Source organism: Periophthalmus magnuspinnatus, chromosome 11 (assembly GCF_009829125.3).
Source record: "Periophthalmus magnuspinnatus isolate fPerMag1 chromosome 11, fPerMag1.2.pri, whole genome shotgun sequence".
Lineage (NCBI taxonomy): Eukaryota > Metazoa > Chordata > Actinopteri > Gobiiformes > Gobiidae > Periophthalmus > Periophthalmus magnuspinnatus.
Genome location: NC_047136.2, coordinates 3,443,806 through 3,463,798, shown reverse-complemented (window position 1 = coordinate 3,463,798; position 19,993 = coordinate 3,443,806). Strand labels below are relative to the sequence as shown.

Below are 19,993 nucleotides of genomic sequence, written 5' to 3'. Positions count from 1 at the left end.
CCTTCTTTACTAAAACTGCATTCATTTGATCTGAAACGTTTTAGAAAAAGTGAAATAAAACAAGAGGATATTTTGCAAAGCTTGATTGTATTTCTGTACAATGAGATCAGGAGGTACAAGGCCATAGGTGCTTTTAACAGTTTTAGTGGCGAGCTTGAAGTTTCAGGATTATAGAAGGGCAGCGTCTTCTGTACTAGTGCAATAATATCGATAGTGCAAATGCTTCAGACATAAACTGAAATGAAACGGTACAGTAAACAACATCCTCACATTACGTTAGTAGAACAGATGATTTACTTTCACTACAGATGCTTGCTCATTTCCTGTTAAGTTTACTTCCTCTTCACTTCTAGACGTCTTTGAGCGTGCCTTGTCCTTGTGGGTTCTCCAGCCAGTGTGGGGGCCAGCTGGCTTTAATGCTGGGCCGGTCCTTGAGCAGAGCGTGATACTGCGCCAGTTTGGGATAACGATCGGCCGACAACCTAAGAAAGTCAAGCCAGAAAAAACACATTTTAATTTTAAGTTGCCGATATGTAATAATCACAAAAAAAAAGTTCATATTTACCCGTATCTGACGAGGTTAGCCACCGCTGGGAAGATTGTCACGTCGGCCAGAGAGAAGTGCTGACCCGCCAAGCACGAGCCAGGGCCCAACTGAAACGAGAGCGAAAACACAGGAGTCAACGGGGCAGCAGATGTGACGCGTTTAAGGTGCGGTGATGAACACAAACACAAACACAAACCTTCTCCAGGTAACCCTCCCACAGCTTCAGCTCGGAGGCCAGGTCATCTTTGCGTTTCTTTAGCACAGACTCGTTCCTCTCCGCTTCAGGCACATAGTACTCATAATACACCACCGCATCTACGAGGAAATGCACAAGTCTACACTCAGAACGTAGAATTATATTTGTGTACTGTATGATCAAATATAGCGATCCAGTTGGTAAATACATGTGCGTCGCAGTTATTGGTATATCATGTACTAACAGTAGGGGGCGGTGTTAGATGTTTTTGTAAATGAAAAAAGAAAAACAGTACAGTACAAAACATAACAGGACTTGGCAAGAGATAGAAACATGCAAAGGAGACAAAGAAAAAAAGATAAACAAAGGACAAGAAACAGAAATAAAACAATGATCAGAGCTTGGGGCGGGTTGAGGGGGCGGGTTGAGGGGGCGGGTTGAGGGGGCGGGTTCAGGGGGGGAGCTAATTTTTTATTATGGAGCAGGTAAAATGAATGAATGAGTAAAGTTATGAAGTTAAAACTAGTAATTCAGGGTCGAGTCTCCATTCTCTTTTATTTTATTTTTTTCCTTTTCCTTTCTCCCCTTTTTCCCCCTCTTCCTTTTCTTTTTTTTTTTTTTACCCTTTTTCTTTGACTGAATAATTGGATAACCTTCCCCACTTCATTTTTGTGTTAGATGTTTTTTAGTAACACCTGGATAATGAACATTTATAAACCTCATTGTAAATCAGTGTTTGACGTATTGTGCTTGTGTGTCGCTCTATAGTTATAATCTGTGACACCCGTGCGTCATTATGTTATAATTTACACATTTTAAATCGCAATATTCACCCATGGGTCTGTATTTAAAGCTTAATAAAAAGAAACAAGTCTGAAAACGGTGGTGCCCAGTGGGAGCTGATGTCGGCGTAACCGTCATCTCAAAGAGTCGAGCCCTCCTGTGGATAGTTGAACTTATTAAAAAAAAAGTGGATCAAAATGACGATGTGACGCTGCTGAATCCAATGCCACCACTGATTAAGAAAATAAAACTGGAGACCGAAGTGTGTACGTCACAGTGGGCGTGTCTCTGTGGCGGTAAAAACAGGGATTGATCGGTAATATGGAGTCTTGAAAAACATGCAGCGAGGGGAAACAACTATAACATGGCTAAAAGCTGTGAAAAGTACATAATTGATTTAATAAGTCTTACTGATTTTGTCGTTGAGGTTTAGTCCCTCAAACATGCGCTGATACATTAGGGCCATCTCAGCAGAGGAGTCTGGGATCAGCTTATTCCCCTGGGACTTGAACTGATTCTGCAAAAACAAACCATTACATACAGTGATGCACAGTGATGAACAACACAAAGATGATTATTAGAAGTTTACCTCTTACCTCAATGTATAAGCAGGCTCCATATGATTCATTCACAATGTTATCCCCATGTTTGAAAGTTGGAAGCTAGGGAAACACAAAACACAGAGATAAAGTACTCAAACTGCTTATCTGGTGTTTGTTGTTGAAATATAGCATCAGTTTGAAATTTGCATATTAAAAAAAGAGAGAGACAGCCCAAAAAAGGTAAATTTTTTTGTTTAAAATAAATAAATAAATACATGTAAAATAAAAAAAATAAAAAAATAATGTATACATATATATAATTATTATTATAAGCATGAAATAAAACATAAAATTAAAATAAATAAATATGAAAAAATATAAAAAAAATAATTAAAATTTAAAACATTACATAAAATAAACCAATAAATTAATTAATTAAATAAATTGGAAAAAAATAATAATAATTGATTCAAGACATTGTTTCAACTCTCCAAATAAAAGTCTGTTACGGGATGATGACGTGATGACGTTGATACGTGATATCAACCGTGGCACTGAAAGGCCTTGTTGTTTGATTAACTATAAAGAAGCCATTTTTATTTTCCAAAGGCCACTCTTCAGTCCTCATAAACCACAGGCCGTAAACATTGAATAGAGGTTTTTATTTAAACACTAGTATCGCGTCTCTGCCCCACACACCGGGAGCTTACCTGTCCTCTGGGATTCAGGTTCAAAACTTCCTGAGACTTGTGCTCCATCTTGTCAAACGAGAGCAGTTTGTGGTTGTATCCCTGCAGAGCCTTCTCCTCCAGAGCGATCATGACCCTCCAACAGGGCGCAGAGCCGGAGCCCCAGTACAGAGTCACGTCTTTAGCCATGATTCGCACGGGTTTGCACGGGTTTGCACGGGTTAGCGCGGGTTTAACAGCTCCTAGGGTCGACACAACAGGTCTGCAGCTGAGCGGGGCGGTGTAACGGGGGCTGGACGCTCTAAATCATAAGCATTTCGTCCGGGGGCGGGACTTAGCGGTCCATGTCAATCAAAGCTAACTCACTGCTACGTGCTGTTTCCATGGAGACCGAGTGCTGCGTTTCCAAGGAGACCGATTTATTTCATTATTAGCGAATGTAAAGCAACATTTACAGTATTTTTGTGATCTCGCATTTATTTATTTAATTTAATTTTTTTTTAATCATTTTATGCAGTTTTGCCATGAAAAGATATATTGACAAAAACAACATTTACAGTATATCCACTAATACAAAGTGCCTGTTATTTTATTGTGTTTGGAGGAAAATGGCGCCTCTGATGCATCAATGGAAAGTAACAGAAAAACGTGATGTGTTTTTGGTACAATTTTAGGTTTAAATTCGCTTTGTCTTGTCAAAAAGTCTGTTTTTTTTAAGACTTGACAGATCAGGTGATGTTTGAAAGTGGCTGCAGCGGTTACAATAGAATCTTAAGTCCCGCCTCCGGAGCAAATGCCGAGCTTTTAGTGAGTCCCGCGGGCTAAAGCTAAAGCTAAAGCTAACTCACGGTCTTATCTGGTGGGCTTATAAAATAAAGACTTTTACGAGGCGTTGTCGACCTCTAGCGGACAAGGAAATACAAAAGCCCCAATTTGATTTAATTTTTTAAATATATTTTATAATATTAGATTTTTTATATATTTGAATATAATTTATATATTATTTTATTTTTGTGTATATATGTGTATATATATGTGTGTGTGTATATATATATATATATATATATATATATATATATATATATATATATATTTTACATCTTATCATTTTATTATTTTTATTATTCATTTTTATCCCATTTAAAGTTAGAAATAATACTCTACACAGCTGGCTGTTCACTCAAAAACACCAGAGGATGAAGTGTCTTGCCAGATGGCACTGCAGTGTTATGTTTTGTTTGGGAGCAGGTGGGTTTAGTGCCATGTGAGGTATGAAGGTAACTTGTGTTGTGCACTATGTTATAGATACTACATGCAGCTGTCTGTGTGAAGTGTGGTTCTGGAAACTGATTCATTCACCATCTGTCTTAAGCAGGAGGCTAAAACACAACTAAGAGTGAATCATTTGTACCTGAACAGAACCTTATGAATCCTCAAAAATACCGTGTTTTTAAACAGGTGCCTGTCCTCTGGGGTTGATCTCCAGACTCCTGACTCCAGTTTTCTTCTCTCAGCAGCTCATGACTGTGGCCCTGCAGTCTCTGCAGCCCCCAGCAGGGGGCAGAGCCGGACCTCACACAAGTCTCATGCATTTGACCGTGGTCAGAGTAAAACCCTTTTAAAAAGCAGTAGAAGATCAGAACAGACTACAGCCTGAATCTGTTCAAACATAGGTGTGTAGTGCTGCTGTTTGTCTTTAAATGCTCCAAAGCTGCTGCTCCTCCCACTCGTTTGCACAAAACAGAACGTGAAATATTCATATTTAAAAATGCCTTTAAGTAAAATACTTTAATACCAGTGTGTTTTATATTTACTTTTTTATTGCAGAAAGTGAATACACTGTAAGTGTAACAGGCTGCATACTGAGGACACTGCTCTGTATGACACATGATCCAAAATGTCCCCTAATCTTTTCAAGTCAATACAAAGTATAAAGTGACCACTGTGTTCAGTACAAATCCAGCTGTGTCCTTGGAGCAAAAACATTTAAGCAAAAGTATTTCATTTTAAATACAGTTCACAGAACAGCGTGACCAGACTATAATACAAATTTCTACAGAAATTACAAAAATACACAACCTGAACACGCTAAACATGCTGATACAGTCACTCCAGCGGTACACATGTGTACCTGTGTACCGCTAGTACACAGGTACACATGTGTACCTGTGTACCGCTAGTACACAGGTACACATACACATGTACACGTTTCAGATCTGTGGTTGTCCTCAAACTGTCGAAGTCTTTAACTTTTACACTTTACAGTTTATGTAAAACATATTTTGTCTTTGATTTTACCTCTCACTGTGAGTCAAACATGAGAGTAAGGTGCAATAATCCACACAACTGAAGACAAAACACTATCTTCAAATCACAAATAAATAGAACAATTAGGCAAATGTCTGGTGTCCACCACATACAGACAATATACTGACCATAAATGACCACAAGAGGACGTGGGACGGCTCTGGTGTGACCGGAGCAGGTTCTGGATGGTTCTGATGGTTCTGTGTGATGGAGGTGTCATGTATTTGAATGTAAAGGCACTGAAAACCACCACATTCTTTTAAAAAACTAAATTCTAATAAACAGGTGCTGAATAGTTTTAAATCCTTTTTTAGTTTTCGTCTTATTTCAAATTCACAGCTTAAAATAAAAAAGTTGCATTATAAATATTGTACTGTATAATTTATGAAAAAAAAAAACAATTTTATTAATATTTCAATGACCGTACTCCAGATATTCTGAATATCTGATATGATGGTTTGTATTGTGGGGTTATTCTGTTATTCTGAGTCTGTGAGGACGAGCCGACAGATGCAGACAAACAGAGACGGAGCCGCCCTGAACCCGGTGAAGAGCGGATCATCAAACTGGAGGCTCTGGAGAATCAACTAATCCTAAAGCCAGAGCTTCTTCTGGAGTCAAACCACTTTTCAACGTCCGTCGCACTGAAGGAAAACACAGGCACTTTTACACAACTGTATGAATTTAACAATGAAGTACAGGTCCATTAAGTCTCTTTACAATTAAAAACATACACCGCCTGGCCACAAAAGAAAGTCACCATCTGGATTTAACTCCGCAAATACGCCGTCTCCTCCTGCAGTTGGTCCGGTCGAGGTTCAGCAGAATGAGGTCAGCTGACACCTGAATATACTGAATGACCAGGTTATTACATCAGGGGATTTTTGGGGATATTCCAAGACGACAATGTCAGGATTTATCGGGATTAAACTGTGAAAGAGAGAATCAGGAGCATGAGACACAGAGAAAGAGAGGTAGAGGGAGAGAGAGGGAGGAAAAGGGAGAGAAAGAGAGGCTGAGAGGGAGAGAAAGAGAAGCAGAGAGAGACAGACAGAGGAGCGAGAGAAATCAGAGAGAGGGAGAAACAGAGGCGGAGAGAGAGAGATACACAGTGAGAGAAAGAGGGGGAGAGAGAGGAAGAGAGAGAAATGGAAGCAGAGAGGGGGAGAGAGAAAGGGAAGCAGAGAGAGAGACAGAGAGAGGGGGGAGAGAGAGAAAGCAGAGAGAGGGAGTGAGGAAGAGAGGGAGGAAGAGAGAGAAATAGAAGCAGAGAGGGGGGGAGAGAGAGAAAGCAGAGAGAGGGAGAAACAGGCAGAGAGAGAGAGCAAAAGAGGGAGAGGGAGGGAGAGAGAAATAGAAGCAGAGAGAGAGAAAGAGGGAGGGAGAGAGAGAAGCAGAGAGAGGGAGAAGCAGAAATAGAGAGACAGAGAGAGGAAAAGACAGAGACATCATTTTCACACATGGATTGTCCACCACAGAGTCCAGACCTTAACCCCAGTGAGAATCTTTGGGATGAGCTGGAGAAGCTGCAGCGTCAGACTCGACCAGCATCAATGCAACAGGTGAAACATTAATGCAACACTGGACGGAAATAAATCTTGTGACGTTGCAGAAGCAGAAGTGATCAAAGCTAAAGGCGGAACAACCAAATATTAGTGTGTGTGACCTTTTTTTTTTTGGCCAGGCAGTGTTTTACAAAGGCAGTTGATGAGATCTTAATCAGACGTGTTCTACTGCACTCAGTGGTTTATCTCATTTAATTACACCTCTATATAAGCTCCATTAATCACATGAAACACATCAAGACGGACTGGATTTCTTGCCTTGTTTTCGCTGTAGCAGAGACTCATCAATGGTTCAATCACGTCTGTATCTTTCGCTTTAGTTCAGTAATGTCCCGCATCTTTAACACCGCCCGATATAAAGATGTTCCTCAGATGTTCTTGTCCCACTTCTTTCTCTCTGACACTGTCCCTGTCTCCATAAATGTCTTGTTTCATGCATGAATAGCCGGACGTGATGGTTTGTCTCTTCCAGACTTTGTTCTGTTGTTTCGTTGAGTCTGCGGTTCACATTTTGTCTCAGTAAACCATGATCCACAATGTGCTTCTCTTGAGGAGGAGACATTTCTTAGAGGTTCATTCAAAACGAAGCCTCTTTAATCAACACGATGTCTAAACTACAAAAATGCAACGTGATTAAAAACTTTTATAACCACCGAGTACAACAGAACAAATCTAATTCATACGTCTTATCACTTGCCTTTGTTTTTACATTTTAAATTCTAAAGACATTTTATGGACACCCTGTATTTCGTGTGAGGATCTTACGAGATTTGCGGTTGGCCCTGGACCTCCTCCTCTCTCGGGGCTGGGCTCGTGCAGACGGACCTTGCGTGGCCGACCTCACGATTCGCTCCATGATCTCGTCGGCGGCGTCTTCTCCTGTGACCTGCGTGTCCTCGATGGCGGGGCTCCGAGCCTGAATGGTGCGACCTGAACAAAACATCAGATATCACTCACCAGATGTGTATTTAGCCCTGAAATGTAATAACAAATAAAGTAAACATAAAGTAAATATGCACACGACACGAGCTATGATCTGAATGTTCTGCTGTTTTGAACCTGGAAGAAACCTACAAATAACAGGGAGAACGTGCAACCTTCACATAGCAAGCCCCTTTATCTCCAGGGAATCTAACTCGGTTCCTTGTAGCTTTGAGGTTAGCATGTGCCGCGATATAAGTCACTACAGATCAGTGTTTCTTTTACAGTGCGAATGTAAACAGTTCTGTCCCAAAATAATGGACAGGAAGTGAAAAACATCTTCACAATGTTCTATTTTTGGGATGGATTCTGCTGTTGTGCCCTTGAGCAAAACACTTAACCATAGACTGTGTAAAGGAGTGGACTAAGTGAGTGTGACGTCACCCACAGTGTTCGAAGCTCATTGAGGCTAGCAGTTATAGCGGCTAATTTGGAGCAGAGTTTCATATTTGTAATTGCGACCGTGAGTATCATAGCAACCAAAGAGCCAATCAGGAGTGAGGCTGTTGAAGGTAACGCCCCTTCCTGCTTAGCACCACTGGTTTAGTGCGGAGTGGGTGCTTAGCAACACCGTCAATCAAACCTGTTGCTAACGCTAGCGGGAGTGACCTCGGGGAAAGAAGGCGCCTGATTTGTCTGTTATTAATGTTCATATCTTGATTTACAGACACAATAGTGAAATAAAAACCCCAGGATCATGTAGAGGGTTAATACGAACATTTAAGATCAAAATGACGAGTCTGACAGCAGCAGGTACAGAGAGAGAGGACAAAAAAAATAAAAATTAACTCAAAATAACTTAAAAAAAACACAACTAAAAAAAAATAAAAAAAATAAAAAATAAAAGTAACAAAGGTAAAAAAAAAACCCAAATAGAACAAATTCAAAATAAAAAAAGAATTCAAAATAACAAAAAAATTGAACAAATTAACTTAAAAAAACAAACAAAAAAACAACCTCAAATTAACTAAAAAAAACAACAGCAAAAAAACACCCTCAAAATAACAAAAAAAGTTAAAAATAAACTCAAAATTTTAAAAAAGAACTCAAAATAACTAAAAAGAGAAAATGGAAAAAATTAACTCAAAATAACCAAAAAAATAAAATAATAATTACTCAAAATAACAAAAAGTAAAAAAAAAACCCAACAACCTCAAAATAGCAAAAAGAAAAACTCAAAATAACAAAAAAAATTGAAAAAATAAACTCAAAATAAAACCGCAGGATCATGTAGAGCGGGTTAACGCGAACATTTAGGACCAAACTGACAAATCTGACATCGAAAGTTTTTCAATAGAAAGTGAATTGGAGCCAGAGTCGATGGAGCTGGAAGTGGGGTGAGTGTTTCCTTGATGGCGGAAACGCTCTATTTAAAAATGTGACCATGTACCATTTTAGTCGTGTGTGTCTCACCTCCGCGCCCGGGCCGGGAGCGTGTGCGTGTCCGTAGTCCTGGTACGGCGCTCGCCTCCTTGTCTCCTCCACTGAGACTGTTTCTGAGGACGGCCTTCATGTGCTCGTGTTCGGCGGCGTCTTCGGCGTGTCCGAGGCCTTGAGGCTGCTCGCTGTCCTGACTGAGGCTCGGGCCGCTGTTACTGATCCCGGCGCTGGAGCTGCGTCGACCGCACTGAACGCAGACACAAATATATTATAAATGTGTAATGTCTGTGGACGTAGGGCTGGGCCATTCAAAGACTTTGAATTGAGATGCTGCCATTTTGGGTTTTTAAAGGTCTTATATTATGTAAAATGGACTCTTGTAAGGTTCAAGTCACGTTATAATGTCGCTTCCTCCTCAAAAACAGACCTGGAGTTGTGTTTTGTTTCATTCACACATGTTTGAGTAACACTGTATTATTTGTCTGTAACATCTCCAAAGCTCAAAATGCTCTGTTCCACCTTGTGATGTCATCAAGTGGGAGTTTTCAAGTTAACAGCTCCTTTAGTTCAGTAGAGATCAGAAATCCCAGAGTTGAAATGATTCTAGTGAAGGTGTGTGGAGTTTACAAACACAGTGGAGCACTTCCTGTATTACTACACGATGACATCACAAGGTGGAACTTCTTTTCAGTTTGGGAGAAGAACTCGGCCTAAATCTGCAGGTTTGTTTGTGTTAAACATGTGTGAATGAAACAAAAAAACACAACTCCAGGTCTGTTTGTGACGAGGAAACAACATTAGAACAGATCAGAAAACAGAGTAATATGTGCCCTTTAACTAGAAGGTTTTCAGTATAAGTTCAGAATTTGGTTGAGTTAAACGGTAAATTCAAAGTCTGCCATGTTTATGTTCAGAAAACTGACACAAAACCCATTTATATTTGCTTTTAATTAAATTTTACAAACATCCTGATTGCCCAGCCCTATGTGTACGTGATTCTTCTTTCCACACAAGACACAGCAGAAGCTTAAACGCAGCCAGTTCAGCTTTGCACAATGACGTTTAAAGAGGAAAGATAATGACAAAGTGTTAGGAGTCTCATGCAAATGTGTTCATGCAAAAAGAGCAGCGCACGCTAAGATACCTCAGTCTCCTCTTCATCCTCAGACTACAGGGAAAAAACAGCAGAAACCAAGAAAATGGAAATGTAAGGAAAGGCTCAGGTGGAGGCATAGACTGTGTAAAGAATTGGACTGAGTGAGTGTGACGTCACCCACGGCGTTCGGCTTCAGTCAAATGAAGCGCATTGAGGCTAGTAGTTATAGCGGCTAATTTAGAGCAGAGTTTCACATTGGGAATTCTGAATTTCGAGTATCATAGCAACTAAAGAGCCCATTTGGAATGAAGATGTTGAAGTTAACGGCTTTCCCGCCCGCACCGCTAGTTTACCAGAGAGCGGGTGCTTAGCAACGCTGTCAATCAAACTTGTTGCTAACGCTAGCGGGAAAGAAGGCGCCTGATTTGTCTTTTATTAATGTTCATATCTTGATTTACAGACACAATAGTGAAATAAAAATCCTAGGATCATGTAGAGCGGGTTAATAAGAACATTTAAGACCAAAATGACGAGAACGTGGCGGCTAGCAGGTTAGCTACGTCCATTTATATAAACAGTCTATGCAAGGATTTGAAAATGAAAATGGTAAAAGATAAAGCCAAAATGAAAGGGGTCATATATAAACTGTGGATCTGTGTGAGACTCACAGGAGCGTTGACGTCCATGATCATCTTTCCTCTGGTTTTGTTTCGCTCGCGGTGGTCGGCTCGCTTCTGCTTCTGTTGTAACACTCGCTCTCGGGTCGTCCTGTATTCTAGTGCAAATTCGCTCAGTATTTTGCTAAACCTGTGGACACTTATCTCTCGGATGCTGTAGGCGGGCTGGCCCAGGTACAACAGGAACGAATGGAACCTGCACAAATGGAAAAAAAATACCATCAAAATATAGATAATTAAATGATAGGAAACACTTAAAGATGCATGATGTAACTTTTCTGATGGAGGGTTTTTGTTGACTATGGTGTGAAGCACTTTTGGCAGTTCAAGTCGTATTTTAAATGTACTACAGAAATAAAATAGAAATAATCTTACCGTATTTTCCGGACTATAATCGCACTTTTTTTCATAGTTTCGCTGAGGGTGCGACTTATACTCAGATGCGACTTATACTCCGGAAAATACAGTACTAATCTTGTATTTATTCACTTGAAATATATGTTTTTTTCTTCATTCTTATGCATTTTTTGGCTGGCGTGACTTATACTCCAATGCGACTTATACTCCGGAAAATACGGTACTAATCTAGTATTTATTCACTTACAGTTGTACCTGTCTATCTCACTATGTATTCTTACTGTAAGTGGGGTCATCTCTCCAGAGAGCTGACCTGTAACTTGGCCTTGAGGCGCCACTTGCTTTTCGCCATGAAGAGATAAGTCTAATGCCATACTGTGGAACATTCCAGGCAACCCAATAACGTGTCAGTGAGTGTGTTTGCATGCGTACGAGTGTTCCGGTTATGAATTTGTTTTTCGAGTATCTTGGTTTTGTGAGTGTCCGTGTCAACGCAGTGTCCCGGATAAGACAGTTTCCCGGGAATGAGAAACAGGGAAACTCTCAGTGGAATGTTCTGATAATATTCCGATACTGCGGCATGTATGGAGTGAAGCGACAAATACGGTAGGAGCGGCAACTTTCCCAAAATGACTAAAACGTCTACATTATCTTATATAAACAAAAATAAAGCAGATCATTTCAATACAACCACCTTTTAACGTTTATCTTGTTCCTTTGTTATTAGAAACAGGGTTAAAAGTGTTAGCAAGCTAGCAAGGTTACCAAAATATTTAGCTTGTTACCATAGCTGTGCCATGGTTGCCATAGCGACCGCTCTAAATATTCAAAATACACTGATTGTGCATGTAAAAAAGGATAAAGAGTCTCCTAGTTTCTCTGAGCGCAGGTAAAAATACTAATACTGTCATGACCAGGATTCAGCTCATAACCGGGAAACTCTGGGGGAACGAACTCGGTGTAGACGGCTGAAAAGTTACACAGTGAAACTTTAAAGCAAACTGTCTTAATACCTGTTGATGATTCTGCGGTGAACTATCTTGAGTATGATTATTCTCTCTGCGCAGTCTTTTAAGAAGTCGGACATCTTCTGCTTGAGCTGAGGCTTCATCTCGTGTTTGGCGATCACCTTCAGATGGTCCCATGATGCTTTGCAGCGCCGCTCCATCTGGCACAGATTCTCCTGCAGCTGATCGAAATCCACCTGAAGCGAACCGTGTCAGAATGAGTCGACGCTGTAAATGCGATAAACAGGCCCGTGAGTTTAACGTGCAGTACCTTTGCTGTCCTTGTGATGGCGCCGATCTCGGAGTAGAGATCGGTGCTTTGAGGGAAGTTCTCCACCACGATGGAGCAGGCGTGATGCAGCAGCGACTGTTTGTGTACTGTGTCCTTTACTTCAGGAACTTTCTCCAAGTACGTCAGCTCGAAGCCTTTAGCCTGTGAACATGAACACGCAGCTTTAAGAAATGTTCAAAATACAACGTCGTGAAACCCAAAGTTAAATCTGTCAACTGGACAAAACGTTGTAGGAGTGAAGACGTCTCGCTGCTGGACACTGCTTAAATCTACCTGAAGGGAGGAGCTAACTATACTGAAACTGGAAACAACTATTGTAGCCTTAATGGACCTACTGGCTAGCTCTATTGTCCTCTTTGTCTCCTTTGTTTGCTTGGGGTTTGAGGATGAAGTTATATATGGGGGAGAGATGATGTCCAACTCTCTCATTCCTGTTCAAAGATGGATTCTCTTTCCTAACAAAAATAGCTTCTTCAACTTCCCTCTCAAACCGTTTCTTTTCTCTGGCTCAGATCTGAACTTCACAATCAAAATACAACAGTTGTTCAAGAAACGCATTGATTAACTGACACGTGCGTCTGAGTATCACATTTGTCTTGTGTTATTTGAATTTTACTGGCTTTGTAAATGAACCGTTACGTGGGAAATGGACCATATTTGTACTTTTTGGGACTAGGCTCAAACCCAGAGGTGACAGAGCTGAGACTATGGAACAGACTGACAGGCAGAGGGCGCTGTGTTCTACTTAGCACAGTCATTCAAGCCCCGTATAGGCCTGGGGTGATATTGAAATTTGGTGTTGTGATTATCATGACCAAAATAATTGCAATTAACGATTAAATCACAATAAGTGAAGTTCAGATCTGAGCCAGAGAAATTAAATGGTTTGAGAGAAGAGTTAAAGTTTATTTGTACAGCACAATTCGTACACAAGGTAATTCCAAGTGCTTTACTGAATAAGAAAGACATTAAAATCACACAAATCAAAACATAAATAATCACCCAATCTGCAGCTCTCTCACCCGCTCGTTTTCACCCTTTAAAAACTCTCTCTCTCGCTCTTTAAACACTCGTCTTGTTCAGTTTAAGAACTTTCCCATTACTTTACAAAAAAAACTTTCCTGTCACTTCTCAAATACTTTCCTGTCACTTTACTATGTCTAATAAAAGTCCGTCAGTCCATGTTTCTTTTGTCATCATAAATTTACCGTTAAAGGAGGAGAGTGCAGAATAAAAACCTTCCAGTCGTCTGCACAGATAAACAGAACCGTTTTGAGCCTGGATTTAAATATTGTCAAAGTCGAGGCCTAAACTTTGTCTTTTTCTATGGATCAGACCTGGACGACTGAGGGTTTACACGGACGTAATTGTTTATTGTCTCCTAATGAGTGATTTCACACCTGTTAGCATCCTGGATTGTCCTATTTTTCTCTTTTTTCCTTTGTTTGCTTTGGGTCTGAGGATGGAGTTATAAATAGGAGATCGAGGATGTCTAAGCCCCACATTTCCTGTTCAAAGATAGATTGTCTTTCCTAACAAAAACTGCTTCTTTAACTCCCTTCTCAAACCATTCTTTTTCTTTTGCTAACTTTTTGTCTTTTTTTGTATTTCCCGCAGACACAGTCAAACATAATCAGCGTGTTTGTGTGACTTACGCTGCTCCCATTCAGGAAGTTCCCGATTGAAAGCAGAGTGGAGAGGATGGACCGGAGCGTTTTGTTTTTCTCTAACTGCTCCATTCCTTCTTTTAGGTCCTGCAGCGGTTCAGCTACTTCCTGGAATAAAAAACACACACACACACACACCCCTCGTTAACCTCGTCTACCGCACGTCCAACTTCAGACTCTGACGGCGGGGGGATTCGGAGCAGGTGCAAGGAATCGCTCCGTTTGAGACCTGGGACGAACATTTAGCTCGGGCAGGATTAGCAGAGGTAGCGTAGATCCCGTTTGATTTATTAACGCCATTTTGATTTCGTTAAGATCGCGCGAACTTCCGCAGCTAAAACCACAAGTATTTAAAGTGGAGGGATTAAAGACGGTTACTTCCTGATGAAATCTATAAACGTACACGGTCACAGCAGATACGCAGGTGGTGAACTTTTCGCTTCCTCGTGAGTGTGGAACGGGGGGGGGGGGGGGGGGGGGGGGGCGCAGCGGACACGCCAAAGGGTTACGGCGTTATGATGAGGTCACGGCGAAGATGTTTTGTTTTGTTTGTTTTCTGAGCGGCGATGGTGATGCGGGGACATTACACACCTCAGACAAACACATGTTCTGCATATGTGCGACGTTACATGCTACGCAACAGGTGGTTTTAATGCCCAACTGCGGTTTGACTTTGCATGGAACACTTTAGTACGCCGTTTTATATTTACAAGCAAAACGTCCTAGTAAAACTTCAAAGCGGACCTATTGTTCTTGTGTCTCTATAGTTATAATCGACGACACCCGCGGATCGTTATGTTTGTATGTTTGAGTTTGCGCGTTTCAAATCACAATATTCATCTGAAACGACTTAATAAAAGAAACATGTATCCGTCGATTTTTTTGCGTTGGAAAACCGCGGTGTCCAATGGGAGCTGACGCCGCCGTGAACGTCATTGCCGCGAAGAAGCGTGGAGCTGTTGGCGCCCCCTACGGACAGCTGCGTGTCACACTAGCGAGTAGCAGCGGATTTAAAAAAAAAAATTTGGACCAAAATGACGACGCGACGCTGCCGAATCCTACGAGTATCACCGATTAAGAAAATAAAATTGGAGAAGGAAGTGTGTGCGTCACAGTGGGCATGTCACAGTGGGCGTGTCACAGTGGGCGTGTACCTGTGGAGGTTAAACGCGGGTAAATCGGCAAAATGGCGTCTTGAAAATAAGCGATTAAAGATTAAACTCAAACATGAATCGCTCCAAATGCAACTGCAGAGGCTCAATGAAAAGAAACGACTAGAACATTGTTAAAAACTCTGAAAAGATCTGATTTAAAGTTGTAATATGTAACTTTTCTGGAGAAGGATCTGCCACCTGCATGTCTACGAGAGAGATTTCATGTATCTGTCTCTCTGGGAATAACACAACAGCACTATTTAAAGGTCAGATCTGTGGAAAGGTGAACCCGCTCACAGTAAAAATGAGCAGTAAAATCATCTATATTCAATAAATGCAGATATTTTGCAGTGACGTTACGCTGGGGGAGGGGGGGGGTTCTTTATGTATGTATGTGGCGGAATGTTCAGCAGTTACCGTGGAGACACAATGCACACATTAGCATAAATTGCCAAAAAAAAAGTTTTAAAACAGTCTGAAAACTCGAGAAAAAGCACAAAATAGATTTAAACAGCACATTTTCAGAAGCTTGTTATCAATCCGAGTGTTTATGGTTCTGTTTAGGAGTTTGAGTTTCAACAAAAAGGTGCTAATGCTAATGCTAATGCTAAGCTAGCTTGTGATTGTAATGTTACTTGAGAGCGACTTGTTTAACAGCACAAATCAGCTCATCTGTTGTGGTTCCAGCTAAATCAGTTCTTTCTGGTCAGATTGTGTTAAAATAAAGCTCAGATTAGAGTCTAACTTGAGTAACAGATCTTTAGACAGAGCAGTGCCTACAGTTAGCACCACACCCTCAGGGAAGGTTGATGACATCAGCTGCATGAGTAGTATCAATAGGCAGGATGACAAAAAAAAGTTTCAACGCCACTCCGGGCAAAGCTTTATCACCACGGAGATGAGCAGTATAGCCTCGTTCAGAAAAGTTACATAGTGCACCTTTAAATATGGCACATTTACGGCGTACTCTAAATGTCCGTGTGCTTTTACAAACCTTCTCCGTTGCTTCATAATCCATTTTAAAGGCCCAGAGCTGGAGCCGGGCTGAGAGTTCACTGATGGACGACAGCGTCAGGAGGAACTGCTCCGCTGACCCCAGAGGCAGGTCTGGGTTTGCCAACTGCGCCTCCTGGATCCTCTGCTTCTCCTCCTCCGTCGGAATCATCGTCAGGATTTTCTGCCAGGAGTGAACAAGGAATGAACAAGGAGTGAACAAGGAGTGAACAAGGAGTGAACAAGGAGTGAACAAAGAGTGAACAAGGAATGAACAAGGAATGAACAAGGAGTGAACAAGGAGTGAACAAGGAGTGAACAAGGAGTGAACAAGGAGTGAACAAAGAGTGAACAAGGAGTGAACAAGGAGTGAACAAGGGTTGAGGCGTGAACAAGGATTAAAGCAGATATATTGCGCTTGTGTCACTCTATAGTTATAATCTCTGACACCTGTGGATCATTATGTTTATGTTTGCATATCTCCCAGGACTAAACCAGGACTAAACCAGGACTAAACCAGGACTAAACCAGGACTAAACCAGGACTGAACCAGGACTAAACCAGGACTAAACCAGGACTGAACCAGGACTAAACCGGGACTAAACCGGGACTAAACCGGGACTAAACCGGGAATGAACCGGGACTAAACCAGGACAAAAAAAGGACTAAAGCAGGACTAAACCAGGTCTGCACCAGGACTAAACCAGGACTAAACCAGGACTAAACCAGGACTAAACCAGGACTAAACCAGGACTAAACCGGGACTAAACCAGGACTAAACCAGGACTAAACCAGGACTAAACCGGGACTAAACCAGGACTAAACCAGGACTAAACCAGGACTGAACCAGGACTAAACAAGGACTGAACCAGGACTAAACCGGGACTAAACCAGGACTAAACCGGGACTGAACCAGGACTAAACCAGGACTAAACCGGGACTAAACCAGGACTAAACCGGGACTAAACCAGGACTAAACCAGGACTAAACCGGGACTAAACCAGGACTAAACCAGGACTAAACCAGGACTGAACCAGGACTAAACCGGGACTAAACCGGGACTAAACCGGGAATGAACCGGGACTAAACCAGGACAAAAAAAGGACTAAAGCAGGACTAAACCAGGTCTGCACCAGGACTAAACCAGGACTAAACCAGGACTAAACCAGGACTAAACCAGGACTAAACCAGGACTAAACCGGGACTAAACCAGGACTAAACCAGGACTAAACCAGGACTAAACCGGGACTAAACCAGGACTAAACCAGGACTAAACCAGGACTGAACCAGGACTAAACAAGGACTGAACCAGGACTAAACCGGGACTAAACCAGGACTAAACCGGGACTGAACCAGGACTAAACCAGGACTAAACCGGGACTAAACCAGGACTAAACCGGGACTAAACCAGGACTAAACCAGGACTAAACCGGGACTAAACCAGGACTAAACCGGGACTAAACCGGGACTGAACCAGGACTAAACCAGGACTGAACCAGGACTAAACCGGGACTAAACCAGGACTAAACCAGGACTGAACCAGGACTAAACCGGGACTAAACCGGGACTAAACCGGGACTAAACCGGGAATGAACCGGGACTAAACCAGGACAAAAAAAGGACTAAAGCAGGACTAAACCAGGTCTGCACCAGGACTAAACCAGGACTAAACCAGGACTAAACCAGGACTAAACCAGGACTAAACCAGGACTAAACCGGGACTAAACCAGGACTAAACCAGGACTAAACCAGGACTAAACCGGGACTAAACCAGGACTAAACCAGGACTAAACCAGGACTGAACCAGGACTAAACAAGGACTGAACCAGGACTAAACCGGGACTAAACCAGGACTAAACCGGGACTGAACCAGGACTAAACCAGGACTAAACCGGGACTAAACCAGGACTAAACCGGGACTAAACCAGGACTAAACCGGGACTAAACCGGGACTGAACCAGGACTAAACCAGGACTAAACCAGGACTAAACCAGGACTAAACCGGGACTAAACCAGGACTAAACCAGGACTAAACCAGGACTAAACCGGGACTAAACCGGGACAAAAAAAGGACTAAAGCAGGACTAAACCAGGTCTGCACCAGGACTAAACCAGGACTAAACCAGGACTAAACCAGGACTAAACCAGGACTAAACCAGGACTAAACCGGGACTAAACCAGGACTAAACCAGGACTAAACCAGGACTAAACCGGGACTAAACCAGGACTAAACCAGGACAAAAAAAGGACTAAAGCAGGACTAAACCAGGTCTGCACCAGGACTAAACCAGGACTAAACCAGGACTAAACCAGGACTAAACCAGGACTAAACCAGGACTAAACCAGGACTAAACCGGGACTAAACCAGGACTAAACCAGGACTAAACCAGGACTAAACCGGGACTAAACCAGGACTAAACCAGGACTAAACCAGGACTGAACCAGGACTAAACAAGGACTGAACCAGGACTAAACCGGGACTAAACCAGGACTAAACCGGGACTGAACCAGGACTAAACCAGGACTAAACCGGGACTAAACCAGGACTAAACCGGGACTAAACCAGGACTAAACCAGGACTAAACCGGGACTAAACCAGGACTAAACCGGGACTAAACCGGGACTGAACCAGGACTAAACCAGGACTAAACCAGGACTAAACCAGGACTAAACCGGGACTAAACCAGGACTAAACCAGGACTAAACCAGGACTAAACCGGGACTAAACCAGGACTAAACCGGGACTAAACCAGGACTGAACCAGGACTAAACAAGGACTGAACCAGGACTAAACCGGGACTAAACCAGGACTAAACCGGGACTGAACCAGGACTAAACCAGGACTAAACCGGGACTAAACCAGGACTAAACCGGGACTAAACCAGGACTAAACCAGGACTAAACCGGGACTAAACCAGGACTAAACCGGGACTAAACCGGGACTGAACCAGGACTAAACCAGGACTAAACCAGGACTAAACCAGGACTAAACCAAAACCAAACTGGGACTAAACCGGGACTGAACCAGGACTAAACAAGGACTAAACCAGGACTAAACCAGGACTACACAAGTACTAAACGGGGACTACACAAGTACTAAACGGGGACTAAACATGGACTAAATATGGACTAAACCAGGACTAAACCAGGACAAAAAAAGGACTAAAGCAGGACTAAAGCAGGACTAAACCAGGATTAAACCGGGACTAAACCGGGACTAAACTGGGACTAAACTGGGATTAAACCGGGACTAAACCGGGACTAAACCGGGACTAAACCGGGACTAAACCGGGATTAAACCGGGACTAAACCGGGACTAAACAGGGACTAAACAGGGACTAAACCGGGATTAAACCGGGACTAAACCGGGACTAAACCAGGAGTAAACCAAGACTGAACCGGGACTGAACCGGGACTAAACCGGGACTGAACCAGGACTAAATCGGGACTAAATCGGGACTGAATCGGGACTGAACCGGGACTAAACCGGGACTAAACCGGGACTAAACATGGACTAAACCAGGACTAAACCAGGACTAAACCAGGACTAAACCAGGACTAAACCAGGACTAAACCAGGATTAAACCAGGATTAAACCAGGACTAAACCAGGACTAAACCAGGACTAAACCAAGACTAAACCAGGATTAAACCAGGACTAAACCAGGACTAAACCAAGACTAAACCAGGACTAAACCGGGACTAAACCAGGACTAAACCGGGACTAAACCAGGACTAAACCAGGACTAAACCGGGACTAA

At 42.2% G+C, this 19,993-nt stretch overlaps 2 protein-coding genes across 5 annotated transcripts in view; both read right to left on the bottom strand.

Annotated features, from left to right (window-relative positions):
• Positions 1-68: 68 nt before the first annotated feature.
• On the bottom strand, positions 69-3,070 carry gstr (glutathione S-transferase rho). The gene is made up of 6 exons (XM_033975164.2): positions 2,779-3,070; positions 2,123-2,188; positions 1,938-2,043; positions 744-862; positions 566-654; positions 69-482 (listed from the first exon to the last, which is right to left on the bottom strand). Exons 1-6 carry the CDS (start codon positions 2,944-2,946, stop codon positions 350-352), a joined length of 681 nt encoding a protein of 226 aa, XP_033831055.1. The 5' UTR covers positions 2,947-3,070; the 3' UTR covers positions 69-349.
• A 1,491-nt stretch (positions 3,071-4,561) lies between these two features.
• The window catches only part of fhod3a (formin homology 2 domain containing 3a), an 87,640-nt gene continuing 72,208 nt past the window's right edge, over positions 4,562-19,993 (bottom strand). The window contains exons 20-28 of one of the 4 annotated variants that reach the window (XM_055225368.1): positions 16,235-16,417; positions 14,075-14,194; positions 12,399-12,560; positions 12,134-12,324; positions 10,755-10,959; positions 10,135-10,158; positions 9,024-9,237; positions 7,395-7,559; positions 4,562-5,708 (exon numbers count right to left, since the gene is read on the bottom strand). In XM_055225368.1, coding sequence (XP_055081343.1) covers positions 5,626-5,708; positions 7,395-7,559; positions 9,024-9,237; positions 10,135-10,158; positions 10,755-10,959; positions 12,134-12,324; positions 12,399-12,560; positions 14,075-14,194; positions 16,235-16,417 — 1,347 coding nt within the window. In that variant the 3' untranslated portion in view covers positions 4,562-5,625. The remainder of the gene's footprint in view (positions 5,709-7,394; positions 7,560-9,023; positions 9,238-10,134; positions 10,159-10,754; positions 10,960-12,133; positions 12,325-12,398; positions 12,561-14,074; positions 14,195-16,234; positions 16,418-19,993) is intronic. The other 3 variants (XM_055225370.1, XM_055225369.1, XM_055225371.1) reach the window with 3 other exon arrangements.

Excerpts from the sequence above, each read along its gene's own strand:
- gstr (XM_033975164.2), bottom strand. The coding sequence starts at position 2,946 with ATGGCTAAAGACGTGACTCTGTACTGGGGCTCCGGCTCTGCGCCCTGT. Across the intron at positions 2,189-2,778 it reads ACCTGAATCCCAGAGGACAG|CTTCCAACTTTCAAACATGG; the intron begins GTAAGCTCCCGG and ends GTGTTTCCCTAG. Across the intron at positions 2,044-2,122 it reads GAGCCTGCTTATACATTGAG|AATCAGTTCAAGTCCCAGGG; the intron begins GTAAGAGGTAAA and ends TTGTTTTTGCAG.